We start from the raw sequence: 21753 nt of genomic DNA, 5'->3' as shown, positions 1-21753 counted from the left end.
AAGAAGCCCTTTTTCTGGGGGAGAGATAGGCTCCTCGCACCCCTCCTTGCCTTTGGGGTGTGGGGGTGCGATGAGTCAGAAGCCATTTGCATAGTCAAATGGCAGCCATCCCCTTCACCCCTTCCTCTTTCCACTACCCCCTCAGACAGCCTGCTCTTGCGCACAGCATTCGTGAAAGGCCGGGGCGCCCTGAACTGATGCCAGGCTGTGGCTGCCTTGGCCGCGGCTTGGCCCCATGGCACCTTCTCTGGGAACAAGACCTCCTCTTCTGGGTTCCAAATCTCCGTTATGGCCCCATCAAAGCACAAACCCCTTCACCAGGCAGAGGGCTCCTTGAGGCCAGGCCCCCAGCCAGTCCAGCTGGACTCCCCTCGAGCCCCTCCCACCCACCCCCATCATTCCTGCCTGCTCCCCACAAGCCTGCCAACGCTGCCTTGTAACTCCGGCGCGGAAGTTTCAGGATGAGGCAGGAACCCACGGCAAGTCTGACTGGCCCCACCATCACAGTCTCACCAGAATGTCCGCCCACAACCCCACCTCCACGTCCAAGGGTGTTGGAGATTGGATCATGTCCCAACCCCTGGTCTTGTGAGTGTGAACCCATTTGTAAGTAGGACCTTTGAGGATGTTATGAGTTGAGGTGCCCAAGCTAAATGAAGGTGGGCCTTAATCCAATATGGCTGAAGCCCTTATAAGAAAGGAAATAGGACACAGAGAGAGACGCCACAGGGAGCAAGAAGCTGGACGTCAACAAGCCCTGGAAGAGAAAGGGGTAGTGGTCGCCATGCGCGTTGCCATGTGATGAAACGGCTAAGGATCAGGGACCGCTGGCGGCCAGCCCAGAGCCCTTTGAGGGGAAATCATCACCTGGCCTGTGCCTTGATTTGGGACTTCCCCTAGCCTCAAAACCAGGTGTCAGTTAATTTCCTCTTGTTCAAGCCAACCCACTGCAAGGTGTTTGTTTTAGCAGCCTGGAAAGGAAAACCAGCAGCCTGGTCCGAGCGGCCATCCCCTCCCACCTAGACCAGCGTGGTCGCCGGCGCCTGGGCACCCTGCTTCTCTCTCCGCATGGCCCGATCACACTCAGGCCCTGGAGGGCCCCCTTCAAGCCTAAGTAGATCCTTTCCCTCCTCTGCTCAGACCCTTCCATGGGTCTCTCCAGAGCCTAAGTCTCGGTCCATGTAATAACCAACAAAGCCCCATGAGACCTACTCCGCTGACCCCCTCCCTGCGGCTTGAACACATCATAGTTCCCACCAAAGGGCCTTGGAACACGCTATTCCCTCTGCCCGGAAGCTCTGCTCTTGGATGCTCACCCAGCCCCCTCCTTGCTGCCCTCCTCTCAGCGAGGCCTTTCCTGACCCTCTTATAAACCCCCCCTCCCTGGACTCAATATCCTGAGCACCCTCCTCCTACTCTATCCTTTACCTTTTTCTTAACACCTTCCACATGCTAACATGCCACACAATCTATTTTCCAGGGGTTCTTGTGTATCATTGTATTCCCCTGTGGGATCGTCAGCTTCTAGAGGGCAGGGATCTTTCGTCTGTCTCCCCAGGGCCCAGCACAGTGCCTGGTACATAACAGATGTTCAAGATTTGCTGAATCAATGGACCCCAAGCACTTAGCTCTGGGCAGGCACAGAGAAAGTGTCCCTTGTGAATGGTTGAATGAATGAACAGATGAACGAACAAATCAACAAACCCGTCACAGGGTCTCTGCTGGGGGAAGGCAGGGCTGGGTATCTGCCACCTCCGTTCCCTCCAAGTCCACCTCCAAGGTGCCGCACCCGGCTGGTTCACAGTCCTGGGTGGCTCAGTGGCATGGGGGTGATGACTGTGTCTTCCTGCCCACATGGCAACCAGTATTTGAGATGGGCAAGGACTGGCCTCTTTCTCCAGGTCCTGGCTGGTAACCCCACTTTCCTCCCTACAGTCCTAAGGGCTATAACAGGGGTCCAGGACACTGCTCTGTGCCCAGCCCAGGCCACCTTCCCAGGAGGAAGGACAACACCTAACCAACAGCTGATCCCATCACTGACCCCACACGTATCACCCTGGCCCACTCCTGGGTCATGACAAGAGATTTTCACCCACTTCCCAGAGGTACAGACAAACGCTGGCTCCTTCTGAAGCTCAGTCCCTTCCCCTGCTCCTTCCCTTATGGGCAGGAAAGCAGGAACCCAAGGAGACAGGGCCGGTGCAGGGACAGGCCTGCACACATAGGTGCACAAACAAACTCGTGGACATGCACACGGTTAAGATACCAAGACACAAATATCCACAGAAACCCCAACACCACCTCAGCCCCATAAAGGCCAAGAAGCCTAGAGGGCGGCTACCTTGTCCAGTAAGGGAGGCCGAACAAGACTTCCCAGGAATCGCCACAGCCCTACCCCTGGATGGAACCTGTGACTACGTCACCCTACATGGGAAAAGGGATTCTGCAAGTGTGATTAAGTTAAAGATTTTGAGATGAGGACATTATCCTGGATTATCCCAGTGGGATTTAAATACAATGGCAAGTGTCCTTAGAAGGAGGGCGAGGGAGATTTGAGTACAGAAGAAATCCATGCCACGACAGAAGTGGAGTCAGAGAGAGAAGATACTAGGCCGCTAGAGAATGGAGGAAGGGGTCACAAGCCCAAGGAATACCAGCAGCCTCTAGGAATTAGGAAAGGCAGGGATTCTCCCTTGGGGACTCCAGAAGGAAAAGGCCCTTGTCGACAACTTAGTTTTAGCCCAGTGAGGCCCATTTCAGCCTTCTGGTCTCCAGAACTGTGAGAGGATAAGTCACCAGATTTGTAATGACTTGTTCCAGCAGCTCTAGGAGACAAATACACCCGGGTGCCCCATAGCACAGTGCAAATGTGCCTGCCTCTTGGCTCAGCCAAGGGCACCCAAGGGAGGCGTGTGGCCTCACATACTCATGGACAGACTCTCCCACATGCCCATAGCTAGGGGGGCTGGGGCTCCACCCATCAGGCCGACAGTCCCCTTCTGAGTGGGGAGAGGGACACGTATATGAACAGGGCCTCCCAATTCCCCACGCCCAGAGATGGGCCCCCAGGGACAGGCTCAGGTGTTGATTTAAAAATATTTTATTCTTTAGAAAATACAGCATTCAGCCATCCCGTCCTGCAGTGACCCCCTGCCCCTGCCCCACCCCATATGGCCAAAGGCTTCCAGGCTGCCCTAGGACCCTGCACTCCGTTCCTCTGAGGGCCAAGAGTTCAGGCCAGGGCCCACACCCAGCCCCCTTGAGCCAGCCAGGCAGGGCCCTCAGGCTCCTGGACACAAGCAGGAGAGGCAGGGACAATACTGGAGAAGAGTGACAAAACGCCAGCCTGCAGGAGCTGTGAGCACATTCAGCCACCAGCTCCTGAGCCCCAGGAAGCCGCCCTGCCCCAGGGGAGGAGGGAAGGAGGGAGGTGGCGGGGCAGGGGGTGTGGGGGGGTGGCCCCACAGTCCACACGCCCGCCAGGCCCAGTCCGGTCACCTAGCTGTCGTCTCCATTTTCACCAGGGCCGCGGATGAGGCGCTTGTGGCCGCGTGTGCCGCCTGGGCCCCTGGGCTTGGCGAAGGCCTGTCGGAAGGCCTGCTGCTTGGGGTGCACCTCGCTGTACAGGAACTCGGCCGTCAGCTCGGCCCCGTCGTCGATCTCCATCTGCGGGGGCGTGGGGTGGTCACCTCGTAGGTGAGGAGCCCTGACCCACACCACCCTAGGGAGCCCATGCCTCGGACACACCTCCTTGCTGCCTCACATCCCAGTCCTGGGGGTCTCCTCCTAGACCCCTACCAAAAATGCCCCCCCCAGGAATACTGGGCCCAGGGCCCACTGCCATGCTGTTCACCTGGGGGTGCCCCCTCCCTGTCTCCCAGACCCAGGGGAAGGAGGAGGCACAGGCAGCCTGCGCTGCTGGGAAGCCTTGGGCCACATGTCACCCTATGGGCCTCAGTTTCCCCTTCCATCCAACGGAGTAAATGTGATCCATGCCCTGCCATTTGTCTTAGAACAGTAATCCCCATGTGGAGGTGGGTGTCAGGGCTCTGGGGGGCAAGGGCCTCGGGACGGGTGCCCACCTTCTTGGAGATCTCCAGCTGGAAGTCCTGCTCCACAGAGTCAAGGAGGCGGCTCTTGCAGCTGGAGTAGAGCATGCGCTCCTTGATGCTGCACTTGTATCCCGGCATCGAGTAGATGAACACTGGGTGAGCAGGCAGAGGGGATGAGGCTGGGCAAGTCTGGGAAATCTGCTCATATCCCCACTGCCCCCGCCCTAGCTGGAAGCTGGCACTGCTCCTGCCCAGCCACAGACCTTGGGGCCCGGCCGCAGCCACTCACCCACAGACTCGAGGGGGTCCCCCTCATGGGTGTGTTTGTAGAGGAAGAAGTGGTAGCGGGCGGCATCGCGGGGTACCCGCAGGGGTAGCTGGGCCACATCTGTGGGCTCTGTGTGCACAAGCTCGATCGTCTCCCGCTCCAGGTCCAGCTTCTGCCAAGACAGGGGGACGCCAGGTTGGGGAGGGCCCAGGCCCCCCCGCCACACAGGAACCATCCCCAGGGGTAGGCCTGCCTGGAGGGCAGGGGCCAGAGAGGACCTGTGTACAATCTCCCACTCCCAGGACTCCCTCCCCAGCAGGAGCCCCTCTGTGGGGATCCCTCTGAAGAGACCACTGACCCTGCCCCTTTGAGGCTCTGCCTGAGTGGGAGTTCCTGCCAAAGGGGGCAGACAGGACAGAGCAGGAGGGCCATGCTCCCCGGGAGCCACTGCCATCAGGCCAGCCCATCCTCAGGGGTGGTACCTCTGGGGGACATGCTTTGAAAGGCAGGAACCGTTCTGCTTGAAGGGGTCAGCGCAATTAGGAGGTCACTGATGGGTCACCGGGTCAGAGGGAAAGGGGGTGAGAGTTGGGCAGAAAGGGGCTCAGGCCCCAGGGTGAGTGTGTGTGACGTGTGGACGGGTGGCATGGGGCAGTGTGCCCACAGGTTCCCTGGCTGCAAGCATTCATCTTTATATGGTTTTGGGTGTACGCCAAACAGAAATAGGGAGAGATGGAGGACTGGTGAGGGGGGACACAGCCTGTCCCACGTGTGTGTCCAGGCAGGGAACGGCACCCACCAGCTGGATGTAGTTGATTGTCTTCTGCTTGAGCTGCTGCAGAGCCCGCTGGGCCCCGGGCTGCAGGGGGAAGGCGAGGCCCTGCAGGGTCTGGTGCTTACTCTCCACACTGATCTCGGTCTTCACCTGGTGGCAGGAAGGGAAAGCAGTGAGTAGGACCCTTGTCTGCCCAAACCAGGGTGCAGCCCACTGAACGCACAGGCTCAGCTGGCGGGGGCCTGCTACCCCAGGGCCTCTGGCTGGAACTTCTGCCCCCTGCTCGACATGCTCACTTCATTGATACGGATCTGCTGAAGTTCTCTCTCAGCCGAGGTCAGTGGGGCAGGCGCAGCACAGGACGATAGGTGCTTCTGGTACCCAGCAAAAGAGAGGTCATCCTGGCCGGATAGATGCAGAGGCATAAATGGGGGCCTTCAGGATGGGCTTGTAGAAGCCCACTGGGTGCCCCACTTGTAGTCACTGACGCGCTCCGTGATCCTGCCCCACGCCCACCCTCTGGGGCCTGTAACCTCAACCCAGTGGCTACCTTCACAGTCCCGAAGAGCTCATCCTTGATGTGGCCGCCACCAAACTCCTTCTTCACTGTGGCGCGTGTGGCTGCATACAGCATCTTCAGCCGCACCTGGAGGACAGGGACCAAGCTGGGAGCCACCTCCCGCCCCAGGTGGGGCTGCCTCTGCTGGGAGCACGCAGGAACCTCTGGGCACGCCAGGACCTCACTGTGCCCATGCACCCAGCAGAGGGCGCAGCGCAAAGGCGAGGAGGCCGCGGGGCAGGGGCCAGTCAACAGGGGAGCTTCTACCCAGCCACACCTCCCTCCTCTCGGAGGCAGAACGGAGACAAGACTCCAAGCACAGGGTCTGACCCTCTCTCAGACTCTGGGGCAGCACCTCATCTCTTCCTCAGACTCCCCAAGGTAGGCCTATGCTCCCCTCAGGCCCCCCACGATGGGCCTGTGATCCTCCTCAGGCCCCCCACGATGGGCCTGTGACCCCCTCAGGCCCCCCAGGATGGGCCTGTGCACCCCTCAGACTCCCCAGGGCAAGCCTGTGTCCCACCTTAGACTCCTCATGTGGGAGGCCACTCAGACTCAGCCCCCCTATTAGCCCCAAGCTTGGGGCTGGGACTCACAGGAGAACTGTCTGGTGACCAGGCAAGGAAGAGCCACTCAAACCCCTGGGTGTTCTTCGAGTCAAGACGGTAGAGCAGATAGCAGGGCTGCTGGACGTCCAGCAGCGGCAGCACGGCCCTGTCATAGTCGCGGTCCCAGCAGCCCACTGGCTCCCGCGAGGCGCCCAGCACGAGCTGCTCTGGGGGCAGAGGCTGGGTGAGCCGAGGCGTGGGTGGCCTCCCTCCTCCAACTTTTGACTGTGGCCCTCCACCCTCTAGCTGCAGCCCCCCAAACTGGCTCAGACCTGCCGGCCACCCCACCCCACCCACCTGCCCCTGGAGGCCCATGTCCCTGAAACACTTACGGCTGGGTGAGTGAACCAGTGAGTGAGCGAGCGAATGAATGAATGAGGGCGCAAAGCTGCCAGCCAGAGGTTGCCCTCTCTCCTCATCCCCAGCACACACACACACACGTGTGCAAGGAAAAATGGCCATGAGGCTCTGCCCATGGAGCACCCAACACAACTGCTTGCAGGCTTTCCACGGCATGCCCGTCACCCAGCCTGCAGCTCCTCCAGACACCCACATACTTAGGCGCTCGCTCAGACCCCCACCCCCAACATAGCTGCTGGGCCCACTGCACACACAGGGCTGCCCCCTGCTCTCCTCCTCCCTCAGCCTGGGGTGCAGCAGAGCCCCCTGCACACCCTCTCAGAACAACTGTGTGTCACAGGCTCTGGCCACAGGGACCTGTAGGAGCTTCAGGGAAAGGTCTGGGGTTCCCACCGGACACTGTTAGCAGGTAGCCGCACTCCCCCTGCCCCACCAGCTGTAGTCCTTCTGCAAATCGTGACTAACCTCAAAGCAGCCCCCCTCCAATGCCTGGGGCCCAGCAGCCGGCACCTGCAGGGCTGACACCTGGCACCAGCCCAGGGGTGCACAGGCCCAGGTAGAGGAAGAACCGGGGCACCTGACCCACCAGGCCCCAACATGGAGGGCCTCGGCCTTCACCCGCTGTCCCCAGCACTCAGACTGAGTCAGGGTTGAAAACCAGCAGTCATGGTATGATTGGCCCCAAAGGCACCTACATTGCTTAATTTGGTGCCAACATTTTTAAACCAGGAAACTTTCCATAAAAAGTGGAATTCACTGCTTCTTTAGAAAAATCATCCTCTGGCTGCCCGGGGCCCACAATCCTGTGGGCACGGTCAGTAGGAGCTGGGCAGGGACCACCACCAGCGGGAGCTGGGCCCCACCTGCTCATCAATCCCAGGTACCCCAACAATGGAATGCAGAACAGAAATAAGGGCCCACCTAGAGTGTTAACATCTGCAAGGATGTCCTGTCTGGGAGGTGACAGGGCGGGGTGAGAACTGGGTCAGTAGCATGCAGTTGCCTGGTGAAGGTGGGATCTGCGGCCCACTGCCCCAAGAGGTCTTCACTCATGACCCACCATAATGACTCCTACCTGGCCTCTGAGGACAGCTGAATTTGGGAACCCTGGACCAAGTCCAGCAAAGCTTTGGCTCTAAAGCCTAATCCCCAACCAAGCCCAGAATCCCCCTATCCTGCTCTCAAAGACAGCCAGTCACAAGCCTCTTCTCTCTGTTGGCAGGGCACTCCCCAAGGACAGGGCCCCTGGCAGCTTCTTGAGTTTTCCCCTCCACACACACCCAGCCCCTGGCTGGCAACTGAGCCAGGTCAAGCCTGTTGACCATGAGCAGAGGGAGGCAGGTGGGAGCCAGATGGGGAAACTGAGGTGCTGAGGGGGCTGGAGGCTGACCTACCCCCCACACCGCCCCGTCCCGGAGCCAGCGTCCAGCCTGCACCCCGGCCCGAGGGGAGCACTCACCGTCCTCAATAACGACTTTGATAAGACGGACAGAGCCAGCCCGCGCCTTCGCAAAGAATTCTTTCAGCTCCTCAGTGGCTACAAGAACGAGAAACATGGTGGGGGAGAGGCACGCGGAGCAGGCAGGGTGGGCCGACGTGCGTGTGGGGCCTGCTCTCTCCTATGGGGTCTGGTGGCCGAGCTGGGAGTGCGGGTTAAATACAGCCCCCCATGTGACTGGGAACCCGAGACGGCTGCTGAACACAAGCTCCCAAATTTAGCCAGCAGAGGTGGCAGGCGAGTGGCCCTCTGGCTGGGATGGCTCTGATGACGGAGCAGGCAGGGGCAGGCTGGCCCACCCAAGGATGGGGCAGGCTCTGGGCTAGGCCAGGCCAGCCACAGAGTGAATGCCCCCGCCTGTCCCCGCCCCTCAGTAAGGCCCAGCACTGGGCCGCCCTGGGATACCCCCAGCACTGCAGATCCATATCCACAGGAGGCACGGACAAACACTCCAGCTGTGCACTGACACAAATATGTTCTTTAAGTATGTGTACATACTTAATCCAGCATGTGGGAATACCCACGTACACACAAACACATGTATGTGACACAGAGGGATATAAATACAAGCACTCATACATGAACACACACTCATCTGGTCAAACATAAATGGACACAAGTTTAGCCACGTGAGCACGCACACAGATACAGTCCCCAGGCTGCTGACAGATGCACAGACATGACTAGACGGCTGTATGAAATACACACACGAACACATACACGTGCACAGACACACGAGCACGCACATCCGGCCCAGCCTACCAGCCGGGCAGCCCAACCGCGTGCCCCGCCCCCCCAGCCCTGGCACAAGCCTGTGAGGGGGCAGCAAGAACCCCAACGCCTCTCACCACCAGGCAGCACAGAAGGCTTCAAGAGCACTGGCTCCCAGGAACTGCCCCAAATAGACCTTGCCTGGGGCCTTGGGCTGCAGAGCTGGGAGGTGACAGCCAGTGACTAAAGCCCCCTGTGCAGAGGTGAGGATCATGGTCAGAGCCAGGGAACAAGGGGAAGACACAGACTCACCAGCAGTTCAGACGGGGAAACCAAGGTCCAAGTGGGGAAGGACCCTGGCTTGTGTCACCCCAGTGAGCAGGGTCGGGCTGGTGTGACCTTGAGGCTGCCCAAGGGTCACAATTCAGGCAATAGCACAGCTGGAAGGCTGAGGTCAGAGAATATTTATAGGGCCCAGTCTGGACAGCTCAGGGGTGGGGAAGGGAGGGCCTTTAAGGAAAACAAACTGGTCATGTCCTTAGGTGCTCCCCATGCAGGTTGACCCTGAGCCCGGGGCTGCGCAGCACCCTCCAAGGCTGCTGGGCGGGTAGGGGCCCAGCTGACCGCAAAGGGCCTGGGGGCTCCGAACAGCATGGCATGCAGCTGCAGACAGGCGGGCACAGCCCCACAAGGTCTGTACAGCCCACCCAGTTATAGACACCAAGCACGCCCCTGATGAAGAGACTGGCCTCCGAGGCTCAATCTTTTCCCTAACTGTGGGACTCCTGCCTTCTCTGAGCCCCAGTCTCATCTGTGAAATGGAGACATTACCCACAAATTCCAGAAGGCTCTGGTGAGGAGTACATGGGAGAAAGTGCTTAGTAACAGGGGCCACTGTGAGTAAAAGTGACACAATGCTGGTCTACCTACTCAGACCTCCCCGGAGGAGAGGCCAAGAAGCTCCCCCACTGGAGATGCTGACACACCCTTCCTAGCATTACTAGGGTAAACTGACACCCCAGCAAGGGAGGAGCAGAGAGTGACATCTCTCCCCTGCTCCCTAGCCACCATCAATAATCCAGAGGCCTGGGACACCTGAGCCTCTATCATCAAAGATTCATGCCCCCACCCCCACCCCGTGCACCTCGGCTTACAGGCCGCTCGGAGGGCAGCTGCCTGACACCTATGGCCGGGACAGGACTGGCATCTGTGTGTTCACGGTGATCTCTCCTGCCACCTCCCCAGGCCAGAAATGGGAAGGAGTGGGCTGTGTGCAGGCAGGAGGACTGGGGGAGAGCCCCACCCCCGGTGGCCCCCTCGGTCAGCCTGTCTCACCATATAAGGAATGAAGGAATAAGAAATGAGGGAGCTCGGCAGGGCCCTGGCCACAGATCTGCCAGCTTGCCAGCTTGTGGAGGGTGGGGGAGAGGATGGGAAGGGACCGGAGAGGGGGAAAGGGAGGAGTCCTCCCTTCTGTGGCGGTGGCAGTGACCAGACAAAGGGGGAAGAAGGGGCAGATGGTCACTCTCCTCCTGAGGGGCTCAAGCCAGCACCTCCTGGAGAGAGGCCCACCTGGTGGGAGGCCTTCTCTGGTCCTGCCAGGGTGGGGCAGGGCCGGGCCAGGGAAGCCCTCTGGGGGCGGTCCAGCCACCAAGTGGCCACAACCACAAACCAGGATCCAGGCAGGGTGATGAGAGTGCCTCAGGCAGGGGATCCTGGTGTGGTGGGAGGAATGGCCCATGGCCAAACCACCACGCCTGTCTGGGCAAGCAGCCTGGGCCTTCCCCAGGTCAGGCAGCCCTCCTAGGCCAGTGACAAATGGGGACACTAAGGTCCAGGTAAGGTCAGAGCATTTGGATCCCAGACACTGCTTCTCTTCCAGCCTGAGGAGGAAACCTGGTCCTGGAGGGTGGGTGGGGAGAAGGGTTTTAGGGGGACACGCTCTGGGTTAGAGGCTTCCTGGGGGGAGGCCTGGATTTTCTAGGGCCAGGACCCTACCCCACAAACTCTGTAACAGGACCCTCCCCCCTCGCTGGGGCAGACTCTGAGAGAGGTCAGAGGTCAAGGTCAGATCAGAAACCCTCCCCATTCTGTTTTCCTAGGGCTTCCCCAGCTTAGCTGGCAGGAAAAGCAGGAGGGTCCTGAGAAGGGTAAAGGTCAGTGCCCCTTCCTCTCACACATACACATAGACATAACCAGTACATGCATCTATGGCAACAAATGCATACTGAGGTGCGCCCAAATTATGCACACACGTACACCCACAGCCGTGCAGACCAACAGGAACCACTGCTGTCTAAAGATACTGTGCTGCCTACACAGTATCTGCTCAAATGTGGATGACAGTCCCTTGATGTGCATAAGTACAGCCAAAGCCAGATAAGCACAAACAGGGCTGTACACACAGACATGTTCACATATGTGTAGGACCCCCCCACCCACCCAGCAGAAGTGCACATCCGGGTACGCTCACAACCAGAAAAGAACATAAATGCACACCTGGACCGAGATGGGTTCACACCACACCCAGGTGGGCACAGAGATATTGCCACCCCAGCTGTGCACGAAACATGTCCACCCACTCCCTGCTATGCGCAGCAGGTCTGCACTTCTCGCCCCCACCCCAACTGCCCCCGCCCCCAGATGGCTCAGGCAACCCGGGGCTGTAGAAGAGAACAGGAAGCTTCTCCCGGCCCCGGCAGGGAAGGAGGGAGGGGCCGAGGGCCGGGGAGGGGGCGCAGCCGCGAGCGAAGACCTCAGGCCCCCCGCCCACCCGCCTTCCGCCCTCACCGTGGATGCCGGTCTGGTGCGCCATGGCTCCGCGCCCCGCTCCGCGCGTGCCCTCGGGGCCCTCGCCTCGGCCCGAACCCGCTCGACTCGCTTGGCAGGGGAAGAGGAGGAGGAGGAGGAGGAGGATGTGGCGGCGGCCGCCTAGCCTCGCGCAGCTTCCCGGGCGGTGCTGCAGGGCCCGCCCCCAGCGGCGCCCCGCCCCCGACGGGGGAGTCCGGGAGGGGCGGGTGGCGAAGGCTCTGGGCTGCGCGTGCGTGCGAGTGTGCGCCTCGGTCCGGTTGGGCTTCTTATAGGGAGATGGTCGGTGTATACGCGCGCTTGCGCGTGCTTCTGTTTGTGCGGGGCGGGGGTATCTGTGTGTGGCGGAGCGTGCGTATCTGTGTGTGCGCCCCGATCCGGCTGGTGGGTCGGTGGGTACGCGCGCACGGATCTGTGCGCCGGGGTCCAGGTGGGTTTGCTGTTGGGAACGGATCCGCGCGTGCCCGCTGCGGCCAGGAAGAGGTCTGTGCGGAGGGCGCGGGTTTGGGTGGCATACGGCCCCTCCCGCGGGGCACTGGACACCTTAGGGAGGTCATGGCCGGTGGGCTCGGTCCTCGCAGTGACAGCCTTCTGTCAGCAGGCGAGCACACTAACGGTGTCGGCAGGACCGCTAGGAGGCGAAATCTGAGCAGGGACCTGGAGAGGAGAATGGGCAGTCCCGAGTGGAGGGAAGAGTTCTCTGAGAAGAGGGAACCACATGTGCAAAGGCCCAGTAGGGGAAGGAGGGCGAAAGCTTGGTGAGTCTGAGGAACTTCCATGTCCTAGAACTGCTGTCTGAAGCCCAGAAACAGCCTTGCCTTCTCAGGCATCATCCCTTGCTTGCTGCGACCAGCCAGTCAACGCATTGTTTCCTCTTAGTTTGGGGCTGAGAACACGTCCCCAGGAGGTAAAATCAGAGTTTGTCCTGATTGGGAAGATTGTGAGGAGGCTGCCTTTTTGGGGTGAGGTTGCTGAGAGATGATGAAGGTAGATGATGCCTACCCATAGCTGGCCCCTCCTTGAGCTCCCTGCTCGCTGTCTAGCTGGGAAGCCAGGCCTCCTCTGTACCCCCCAGGTCCTGAGTGTCTCCTCTCTTGAGGAGAATCCAGAGAACATAAGGTGGTTTTTGTCCATCTTCCTGAGTTGGGGTCCACTTAACCTACTCACAATGTCAACCCAGCACTCAGTAGAAAATATAAGCCCTGTGTGGCCCTTAGGAGAACAGCAACCCGCTCTCCTTCTGACCCCTGCCACGGCCCAGATGGACCAGCAACACAGAGCTCTCGGTCATGGCCCCTCCACTGGAGCAGTTGGGAATTCTGCGGGAACCATTAAGAGCCTTGGTTTCTTGGGAAGAGGTACTAGCCAAGATGATAGATTAATGGAAAACAGTAAGATGGTGTCCACTGTCAAAACGTCCGTCACTAGAGCAGCTGTGACAATGCAGGGTCATTGATGGTACTGTCATAGCTGCAAGGCCTCTCCTGACAGTGTGTGCCCTCCCACCATGCCCCCTAACAGGCCTTCTTCCTGCTTTATTCTCTTTGTTCTCCTTACCACATGACACCTGTATTTACTTGCCTAGTCATTTCTTGTTTCTCCCTCACCAGTGGGTAAGTTTTTGTCCCACTATATCCTCAGCACCTAGAAAGAACAGTGCTCAGATTCCTACGAAGTCAGTAATATTTGCCAAATAAATAAATGTATGAATACGAACCAATAGAATCTTTGTGTGTTGCACACTTTGTACATGCTGGGCACATTTATTTCTCATGACAGCCCTCCAAAGTAGCTGTGATTATTTCCATCTTAAAGATGAAGAAACTGAAGTTTGGGGGGTGGGGTGTCTTGATCCAGGTCACATACACTCAGTGTGCCCAAGAATGTTTGTTTCCTTTACGAAGAAGGTGGAGCCGTCAAAGGATGAGAAGTCCTGTTGGGCAGTGGCCCTCATCCCCTCCACGAGTCACTCACAACTCAGTGATGAGGGTTTCTCTAGATGGCTTCCCTCTGGGACAAGCATCCCAAGGAAGGAAACACTCTAGGAGAGTTTGAACTGAGCCCAGTCCGGTCCAACTTCAGGACCTGGAACACAGGTGAGGAGCCCAAGGGCCAGCAGAATGTCAAAACACGCCACCTCCCTCTGAGATCTGGTTTTGGTCAGAAAGGTGATGAGAAAGCTACTTGCACATGGTTCCCTCTCAAACGAAGTTAGGGTTGAATGGTGCATCCAGGAGCAGGCTGGTTGCCCCTTTGCTCCTGGTGTTTCTCAACACAAAGAAGTTGGCCATTGAGATTTTTAGAACAAACTTTTTTTCCAGGCAGATCAAAGATTTAAATGTAAAAAAAAAAAAAGGTAAACTATTAAGACACTAGAAGAAACAAAGGGAGAAATTTTTAGAATCTTGGACTGGAAGAGACTTTTGGAATATATCACTAAAAAACCCACCATCAAAGTCCAAACACAAACACCAAACTGGTTCAGTTTACATGTAACACATTTCAAAATGAAGAGCTGATTTCCCTTATATATAAAGAACTCTTAAAAGTCAACAGGAAAATGGCCAACAGGCCAAACCTTCCACATGGCTCTGAAAATTAGAAATGGCTTAACTGGGCAACCGAGTGCCTGTGACATCTGGCTTCCAGGAATTCTGTGAATATACCTAGAGGACAGTGAAACAGGATAAAATAGGACAACTGTAAGTCTCTGGTTTCCTATTCAGCTCTGAAAGAGTTAACAGACAACTTGTTTCCTATCTAGCTCCAAAGGTACTGACACAGAGGAATTAATGCAGAGCCGCACACTTCCTGGGACAAAAATTTCACTAAATCCTCCAAACCTTCCCAAACTATAAAAGTTTGTAACATTCTGGGCCCAAAACAAATTCTTAGTTAATGATAGGAAGCACAGGGTCATAAAGATTGTCAACCATTTGCCCAAAGGCCAATTTTAGGTATGTGACAACAAACCATGAATTCCCTAGCTAGCTATCTCCTAGAAGACACCCAGTGTTCAAAAGTTACTATGGAAACCTGCTACTAACAAAACTTTCCTATAAAACAAGCTAACCCACTCCATTCAGTGCATGTCCCTCCTTGGGCACATCCGTGTTAACCTCCTTAACGTGTACTCTATCTTTTTAATAAAAACTTCTCTTTTTAATAAACTTTACTACATATTCCTACTGGCTGTCTTGTTGCTAAATTTTTTTAGTGTCGAGGCTAACAAACCTGGATCGGAGCTCAGCTGGTACCATTGCCAGCCAGGCACTGAGTGCCCTTGACATCTCGCTGCCCGGAGTTCTGTGACTACACCTAGACGACAGGACCTTCACCCTATTCAGGTGAGACCAAAAAAGTAGCTTAGAGAAGAGCTTTTCTAAGCTACTTTTAGGCTTAAACTTCGGCACCATTGGCTGAGGGGTTCCAGAGGTGACCCCACAAACTGAATTGGGTCTGTCCCACCCTGGGTGTCTGGTTCATTTCTGTCCCAGTGACAGGTCTCAGCTCAGGTGTCCTTTGGGACACCTTGGGAAGCTTTTCCTGACTTTGCCCCTTCAAGCTCACCAACAGGATCAAGCATCCCCTGGCAGAGCAGGACTTCTACCATCACTTCTACCATGAGCACTAGGCGGGTGGCCGTCATGCTCACCTCCATTAGCACTAGGCCACTAGTGCCCAGCATGGAGCTGGGAACCCACAGTGGGTTCAGTAAATGAGCCTTGAGACTGCTCTGGAGCAGTGCTGCCTTGGGGAGAGGGTATTGGGCACAGCTCTCCACCCCAAGAACCCTCCTCGCTGGGCCAGGGGAACTTCTGATGGGTTAGGGTCGTAGGAAGAGGAAGTGGGCCCACTGATCAAATGCCCGGGTTCGGGAGAGAGGGGAAGGTGGGCCCCCTGCTATCACCCTCCCTGCGGGCCCTGGGCTGTATCTGCAAGCCCTGCCTTCCAGGAGGAAAGGGGAAGAGAAATCCCCCTCAGCAGGGGTTTGAGTCAGCTGCACGTCATAATGGAAATACCACAGCCCTGTGTATCAGGAGACTTCCCCTCTGCGGGCCTCAGGGCCTAGGACTCTTTAGTTATGAAATGGAAATAGACCTGCCCTGGGAGTTGGGCTCAAGGGACAGAAGGGTGACAAAGTACTCTGTTAACAAGGAGATGTGAAGGGGGACAGCTAGCCAGGGGTGAAGAGACTTGGAATATCTCACCGCCCCCCCAGGGCCCAGATGAAAGTCTTTCACTTCCATTAGCCCTCGGCCTCAACTCTGACCTGTCTGGCCTTTTTGGAACTCTGGATTCCATCAGTCACTCACACTCTGGTGAGGCTCCTGTTGTCCAGAGAAGTCCTCTCGATTGGAGCCCCCTTTTGGGCGACTGGCCATGGGGTGGGAGCAGTTACTCAGGACAGGGAAGGCCAGGGTGACTGCTAAGTGTGAGAAAGAGGCCCACCTGAGGGAACACTGTGCTCTGAGAAACTCTTACTCAATATGTCAGTCCTCCAGGGACACCCTGTCCTCATCTTCCCCTTGCGTAAAGGTCTGGACTGAGGAGGAGGAAGCTTGAGGCTCTGCCATGGGCACTGGACAGCCTCCAGGCTGGGCTCACACAACCCTCCATGGCCCCTTTGGGTGGGAAGGAGGGACTTCTTCCTTTCAAACCCTAGTGCCCCTACGTGTGGCTGGTCAGTCTCACAGCTCGCGTGGACGCCCACTGGGATGCAGCAGCTCACTGGTGCCGGGGGGGAGGGGGAGTCTGTGGCCAGGCTTTGAAACCTGCTGGGTCGGGACCACTGTGGGACACAGGGCCGGCTACTTCGCCTCTCTAGGCCCGTTCGCTTGCCCGTAAAGTGGGGTTGACAATAGGGTTCACTTCTTATGATTGCTTTGAGCCGGATAGCACCGGGCATGGGGGGCCGCGGCGTGAGGTTGGGGCTCCGGGGGAGTCACCGCCGCGCCCGGCCCCGCCTCCGGGTCCGCTTCCTCCTCCCAGGCGCGGGCTGCTGATATCCGGCTCAGCCCTCCCGCCGCGGCCCTCAGCCGGCAGTCCCCTGCCGCAGCGCCATGTCCGCCGGCTGGTTCCGGCGCCGCTTCCTGCCGGGAGGTCCGCTCCCCACGCCGCGGCCCCCCGGGCCCCGCTCCAGCCCGGTGCCCTACCGGCGGCCCCGCTTCCTGCGCGGCTCGGGCTCGGGCCCAGGCACCGCCGACACTTCGCGCCGCCCGCGTTCCCGGCCGGTGCACAGCCCCGCGCGGGGCCGCACGCTGCCCTGGAACGCCGGCTACGCCGAGTAAGTGCCCCCACCGCAGGGCGAACCCCACCCTGACACCCGCACCCCGGGGCGAGTTCTAACCCGGGACGACCCCCACCCGGGCTCCCCAACCCCCCGACTCCTGCCTGATCCAGTCTGGGGCCTTGTGCTGACCCAGAACGCAGGCTGAGTAACACCCCCACACACCCAGTGGATGACTCCGTTTGGGCCTCACCTTAGGACCTTTCACAACTCTTCCCTTTATCCCACCTCAGCCCTGCCCCAGGGGCTTTAAATGTGCCGCAGTGAGGCTGGGTAGTTCCAGCTTTCTGGGCTGTGGAGGTACCTCCTACCTACCCTCTACCTCTCACCCTGGGCTGTGGCCTCCACTGTGCGGCTGGTGACAGGAGTCCTGGCTGAGCTGCCCTGGGGTAGGGACGGGAGCCTCAGAGCTCCTCTACCTCCAAGCCAGAGTCAGCAGGTAGGCGTCGCAGGGGCTCGACCCTGGGTTTTATTTTTTTTTTTTTCTGGGTTTTATTTTTATCTTTTTTTTTTTTTTTACCTTTACTGGCAGTCACTGGACAGTTAGGAAACCTAAATTGTGGTTGTCTGAGTGTGTGTCAGGGACAGCATGGGAGCTGTTGCCTCAGAAGAAGGGCTCTTCTCTCTGTGCCAGCTCGGGCCTCTGTGTCCACGGAGGCACAGGTGTCTCTGAAGGGTCACTGACCTCTTCCGGGCCACAGGATCATCAATGCAGAGAAATCTGAATTCAATGAGGATCAGGCTGCCTGTGGAAAGCTGTGCATCCGGCGAAGTGAGTTGGGGGCTGAAGAGGACCAGGAATGGCTGAACCTGTGCCCAGAGGAGGTGAGCACAGCCAGCTGTGCACCCCTCTTAGAGGCAGGGCCAGGACTTGCTGGCTGAGGTTCTTTCCTGGCTACCCCTTATCTTGGTTCAGTCTGGGCCTGGGAACCCAAAAAGTGAGGTGGGTCCTGACGCCACGCTTTTCCTGCACAGTTCCTCACGGGTCATTACTGGGCACTGTTTGATGGGCACGGCGGTCCCGCGGCAGCCATCCTGGCCGCCAACACCCTGCACTCCTGCCTGCGCCGACAGCTGGAGGCCGTGGTAGAGGCTGTAGTAGCTGCTCAGCCCCCCATGCACCTCAGTGGCCACTGCGTCTGCCCCAGCGACCCCCAGTTTGTGGAGGAAAAGGGCATCAGGGCAGAAGATGTGGTGATTGGGGCTCTGGAGAGTGCCTTCCAAGAATGTGTGAGTGTGGCCTTTGGCAGGGAAAGGAGGGAAGGGTCTGCTCGTGGGTCTCCAAAGGTGTCCCTGGTTGTGGGTAATCTGCATTGTAATGGTGGTCACTCTGGATCTTTGAATTGGGGGGGCAAGATTGGGTTGGTTTGTTCATCATTCCTAATGGCCATCGTTATCATCATAACCACCTCTCCCATTTATCCAGCACCCATTATGTGCTTGGTGTTTTACCTGCATCATCTCGTTCCAGGTTGGTCCCTTACTGGGGCTCCCAACACCTTGTTGGTCTTTGGTGCAGGGGCTGGTTTCCCTCACTGTTTTGAGCAGGGATTCCTCCCTTCCTCCCCAGGCACACGTCTAGAGGCCCTACCACAGGGATGCCTGGGGTTATGGTGGACCTTGGGCTGGGACTGGGACTGTCAGACCTGTGGGTGGGGAAGTGAACTTGGTGGGGATTGGGGGGCAGAATCATATGGTGGCAGTACAGGCAGCAGCTGAGGTGGCTTTGGTTTGCCCCAGGATGAGGTGATTGGGCGAGAGCTGGAGGCCTCAGGCCAAGCGGGCGGCTGCACTGCCCTGGTGGCTGTGTCCCTGCAGGGAAAGCTATATGTGGCCAATGCAGGGGATAGCAGGTGAGTGAGCCCTGGAGGGTGGGCAAGGGTGGGGCAGGCAGGTGGTCACCAGAAGTAACAGACACAGTGAAGTGGGGCTGGATGTCAGGGGAGGTAAATGGGTGAGTTTTGGGTGTGTGTACCTGTTGGATGTGGAGTGTGGTGGTAGACAGTGGATGCTAGGCTGCCCAGGGAGAGCAGAGAGCTCCCCCAAAGGGCTGGGCTTCTACCGTGCAGGCCCTAGGTAGCCACGGAGGGCTTTGAGCAAAGGATTGTCTTGGGCAAAGCCAGCTCCTGATAGTTGGAGGAGGGGCCTACAGGACGGAGGTCCCACAGACCACCCCACCACCACCCCCGCCCCTACACCCAGGGCCATCTTGGTACGACGAGATGAGGTACGGCCTCTGAGTTTTGAGTTCACTCCAGAGACCGAGCGGCAGCGGATCCAGCAGTTGGTAGGTGTCCTTGGCAGAGGGAGGCCGTGGAGTCCTTACTCCTGGGACCAGGCCCAGAGGAAGCCACAGGAGGGAACCTGACCCGAATATGGCTTCCCACCCAGGCCTTTGTCTACCCCGAGCTTTTAGCTGGTGAGTTCACCCGACTGGAGTTTCCTCGGCGGCTCAAAGGGGATGACTTGGGACAGAAAGTTTTGTTTAGGGATCACCACATGAGTGGCTGGTGAGTGGACTAAGGTTGGCAACTGGATGGGAAGGGAGAGCACTGTGACCCAGGCCCAGCTGTGTGGCCTAGAGCAGTTATCTTCCATCTGGGCAGTGGAGGCACTATGAGGGCGTGGTAGTTGGGTCTTGTGTTGGGGGGAAACGAGGTGGGAAGTAGGGGCTTGACTGATGTTGGATCTGCTCCTGGTAGGAGCTACAAGTGCGTGGAGAAGTCAGATCTCAAGTACCCACTGATCCACGGACAGGGGAGGCAGGTCAGTGCCTGACCCCCGCCACAAAGGAAGCTCCTTTGTCTCTTGCTTATGTCCTGGGCTCTGCTCTGAGATTGGCATGTTTCTCCTTCAACCCAGGGCTCCCAAGGGTTTGGGTCCACCTCTCCCCATGTGCCCTGCAGTGCAGAACCTAGTACTTGTGTTTCCTGAGGGCTCTTTGCCATCACCTACATTACACTGCCCCCAGGCTCGGTTGCTGGGAACATTGGCTGTCTCCCGGGGCCTGGGAGACCATCAGCTCAGAGTCCTGGACACGAACATTCAGCTCAAGCCCTTCTTGCTCACTGTCCCACAGGTGAGGGGGCCATGTGGCCCACCATAGCTTCCCTTTGCCCAGAAAGGCAAATGATAAGGCTGCTGAGAGCCAGGAAGGGGAGCTGAGGGCTTTGTAGTTGGGCCTTACCTGCAGGTAACCGTGCTGGAGATGGACCAACTGGAGCTACAAGAGGAGGATGTGGTTGTCATGGCGACTGATGGACTCTGGGATGTCCTGTCAAATGAACAGGTGGCACGACTGGTACAGAGCTTTCTCCTTAGGAATCGAGAGGACCCACACAGGTACTTTAACTGCTGGGGATATACCTGGGCCTGGGTTGGTGCCGGAGGCAAAAAAAAAGTTATGGCTGAGAAGACAGCTTTACAGTGAGCCTGGCACAGAATAGGTGGCCAGGACCAGGGCTGTCTCTAGCTTCCTGAAGGCAACTGTGGCTACTCTTTGTTTCCCACCAGAAGTTCTTGGGTCCAGATTCTTGTGGTTCAGCGAGTAGCTCTCCCGTACTTGTTGCTTGCCCCACCTCACAACTGGTCTGCATCACTTGGGTCCCCAAGTGTCCAGCCCTATGGAATGGTTTTCTTTGAGGGCTGGCCTTAACCCGTTGCCATGCCCAGAGTACATCTGCTTTCTGGTCCCCACAGGTTCTTGGAGCTGGCCAAAATGCTGATACACAGTACACAGGGTATGGAGAGCGGCCACACAGGAGAAGGGCAGATGTCCTACGACGACATCTCTGTGTTCGTGATTCCCTTACACGCCCAGGGCCAAAGGCACAGTGGCCATTGAGGATTTGGACAAGACACCACATTTCAGAACCACTCCAGGGCTGGGTGCATTCTGGGCATCCCTCCACTGAGGCCAAGAGCAGGCCCTGTCTGCCTTGTTCCCAGACACTGCCTAGCACTCTTGCCTCCCCACCCCAACTCACACCCATTTCAAGGGCAGCATTTATACCAGGCAGAGTTGGAAGAGTATGGAAGGCTTTGCCCACCAGTGCAAAGAGCTTAGTAAAATCCAGCTGATTCAGTTTGGACCAGTAGTTTAGAATATCCCCCAGGCATCACACCAACAATACTGTGTGAGAGGGCCAAATGTGGAACAAATTTTTTATTAAAAAAAAAAAAAAAGGCAAGAGGCCTTTGTGCCCAATGAGCCAATTCATTTGTGTGGAGTTTACCCATTTTTCACATACCCATATTGCATAGCCCATGAATTCTGGGCCTGACCTTGTCTTGACAAGCTATGGTTGGCCTGGGAAGCTCCTAGTAGGAGCTACAGTTATGTGAAGGCAGATCTCAAATACTCTCCAGGACTCCACCAGTCAAATGCAGGAATGTTGCCTACCAGCCTGCAAGAATTTTACTTCCTCTTTCCTCAGCACAACTTGCCCCTCCCTCTGCTCTCCCAGCAAAGCGTGGGCCACATCCTGTGCCTGCTTCTTTACCCCACATCAACTACGGGGCCAGCTCACCCCCACAGCCTTACTGGCTTGCTTCAGACCCAGTCTGCTGCCTGTTTTTGCAACTCTAGAGGCAGGAGTGGCTGCTTTGAGGGGGAGTCAGGCTGACCTTGTTCCTGTCTTCCAGCAGAACCAAACACTACAAAGCTCCTCCCACATGTGAGGGGGCGGTGGTGGGGGGTACTTTTCCATCTTGAGTGTCAGGACACATTCCCACCCACCCTTCTAAGTCCTTGGCCAACCTCCAGTGACCATGGGTTAAGTGGCAAGTTTTTTTTTAACTCTGGTTCAGAAAGGGCAAGACAAG

General features: G+C 57.6%; 2 protein-coding genes across 8 annotated transcripts; one reads left to right on the top strand and one right to left on the bottom strand.

Annotated features, from left to right (window-relative positions):
• Positions 1–3084: 3084 nt before the first annotated feature.
• Positions 3085–11782, bottom strand: TWF2 (twinfilin actin binding protein 2). 2 transcript variants are annotated; one of them, XM_077129088.1, is made up of 9 exons: positions 11622–11782; positions 8082–8159; positions 6251–6429; positions 5646–5741; positions 5392–5496; positions 5120–5245; positions 4342–4492; positions 4083–4204; positions 3085–3666 (listed from the first exon to the last, which is right to left on the bottom strand). In XM_077129088.1, the coding sequence occupies exons 1-9, from the start codon at positions 11644–11646 to the stop codon at positions 3499–3501; spliced, it is 1050 nt and encodes a 349-aa protein (XP_076985203.1). In that variant the 5' UTR covers positions 11647–11782; the 3' UTR covers positions 3085–3498. The 2 variants fall into 2 exon arrangements, with proteins under 2 accessions (XP_076985203.1, XP_076985202.1); XM_077129087.1 differs by lacking the exons at positions 8082–8159; positions 11622–11782 and adding an exon at positions 6595–8019.
• A 4869-nt stretch (positions 11783–16651) lies between these two features.
• On the top strand, positions 16652–21137 carry PPM1M (protein phosphatase, Mg2+/Mn2+ dependent 1M). 6 transcript variants are annotated; one of them, XM_077129080.1, is made up of 10 exons: positions 16653–16926; positions 17631–17754; positions 17905–18159; positions 18670–18782; positions 19132–19216; positions 19339–19439; positions 19632–19695; positions 19901–20008; positions 20123–20271; positions 20629–21137. In XM_077129080.1, the coding sequence occupies exons 1-10, from the start codon at positions 16703–16705 to the stop codon at positions 20771–20773; spliced, it is 1368 nt and encodes a 455-aa protein (XP_076985195.1). In that variant the 5' UTR covers positions 16653–16702; the 3' UTR covers positions 20774–21137. The 6 variants fall into 6 exon arrangements, with proteins under 6 accessions (XP_076985196.1, XP_076985195.1, XP_076985194.1 ...); XM_077129079.1 differs by having other exon boundaries at positions 16654–16926; positions 19321–19439; XM_077129084.1 differs by having other exon boundaries at positions 16854–16926; positions 17631–17701; positions 19321–19439.
• The last annotated feature ends 616 nt before the right edge of the window (positions 21138–21753 follow it).

The sequence above is a fragment of the Tamandua tetradactyla genome, chromosome 15 (assembly GCF_023851605.1).
Source record: "Tamandua tetradactyla isolate mTamTet1 chromosome 15, mTamTet1.pri, whole genome shotgun sequence".
NCBI classification, from domain to species: domain Eukaryota; kingdom Metazoa; phylum Chordata; class Mammalia; order Pilosa; family Myrmecophagidae; genus Tamandua; species Tamandua tetradactyla.
The sequence above is the reverse complement of the archived record's forward strand: the minus strand, read 5'-3'. Positions and strand labels throughout refer to the sequence as shown.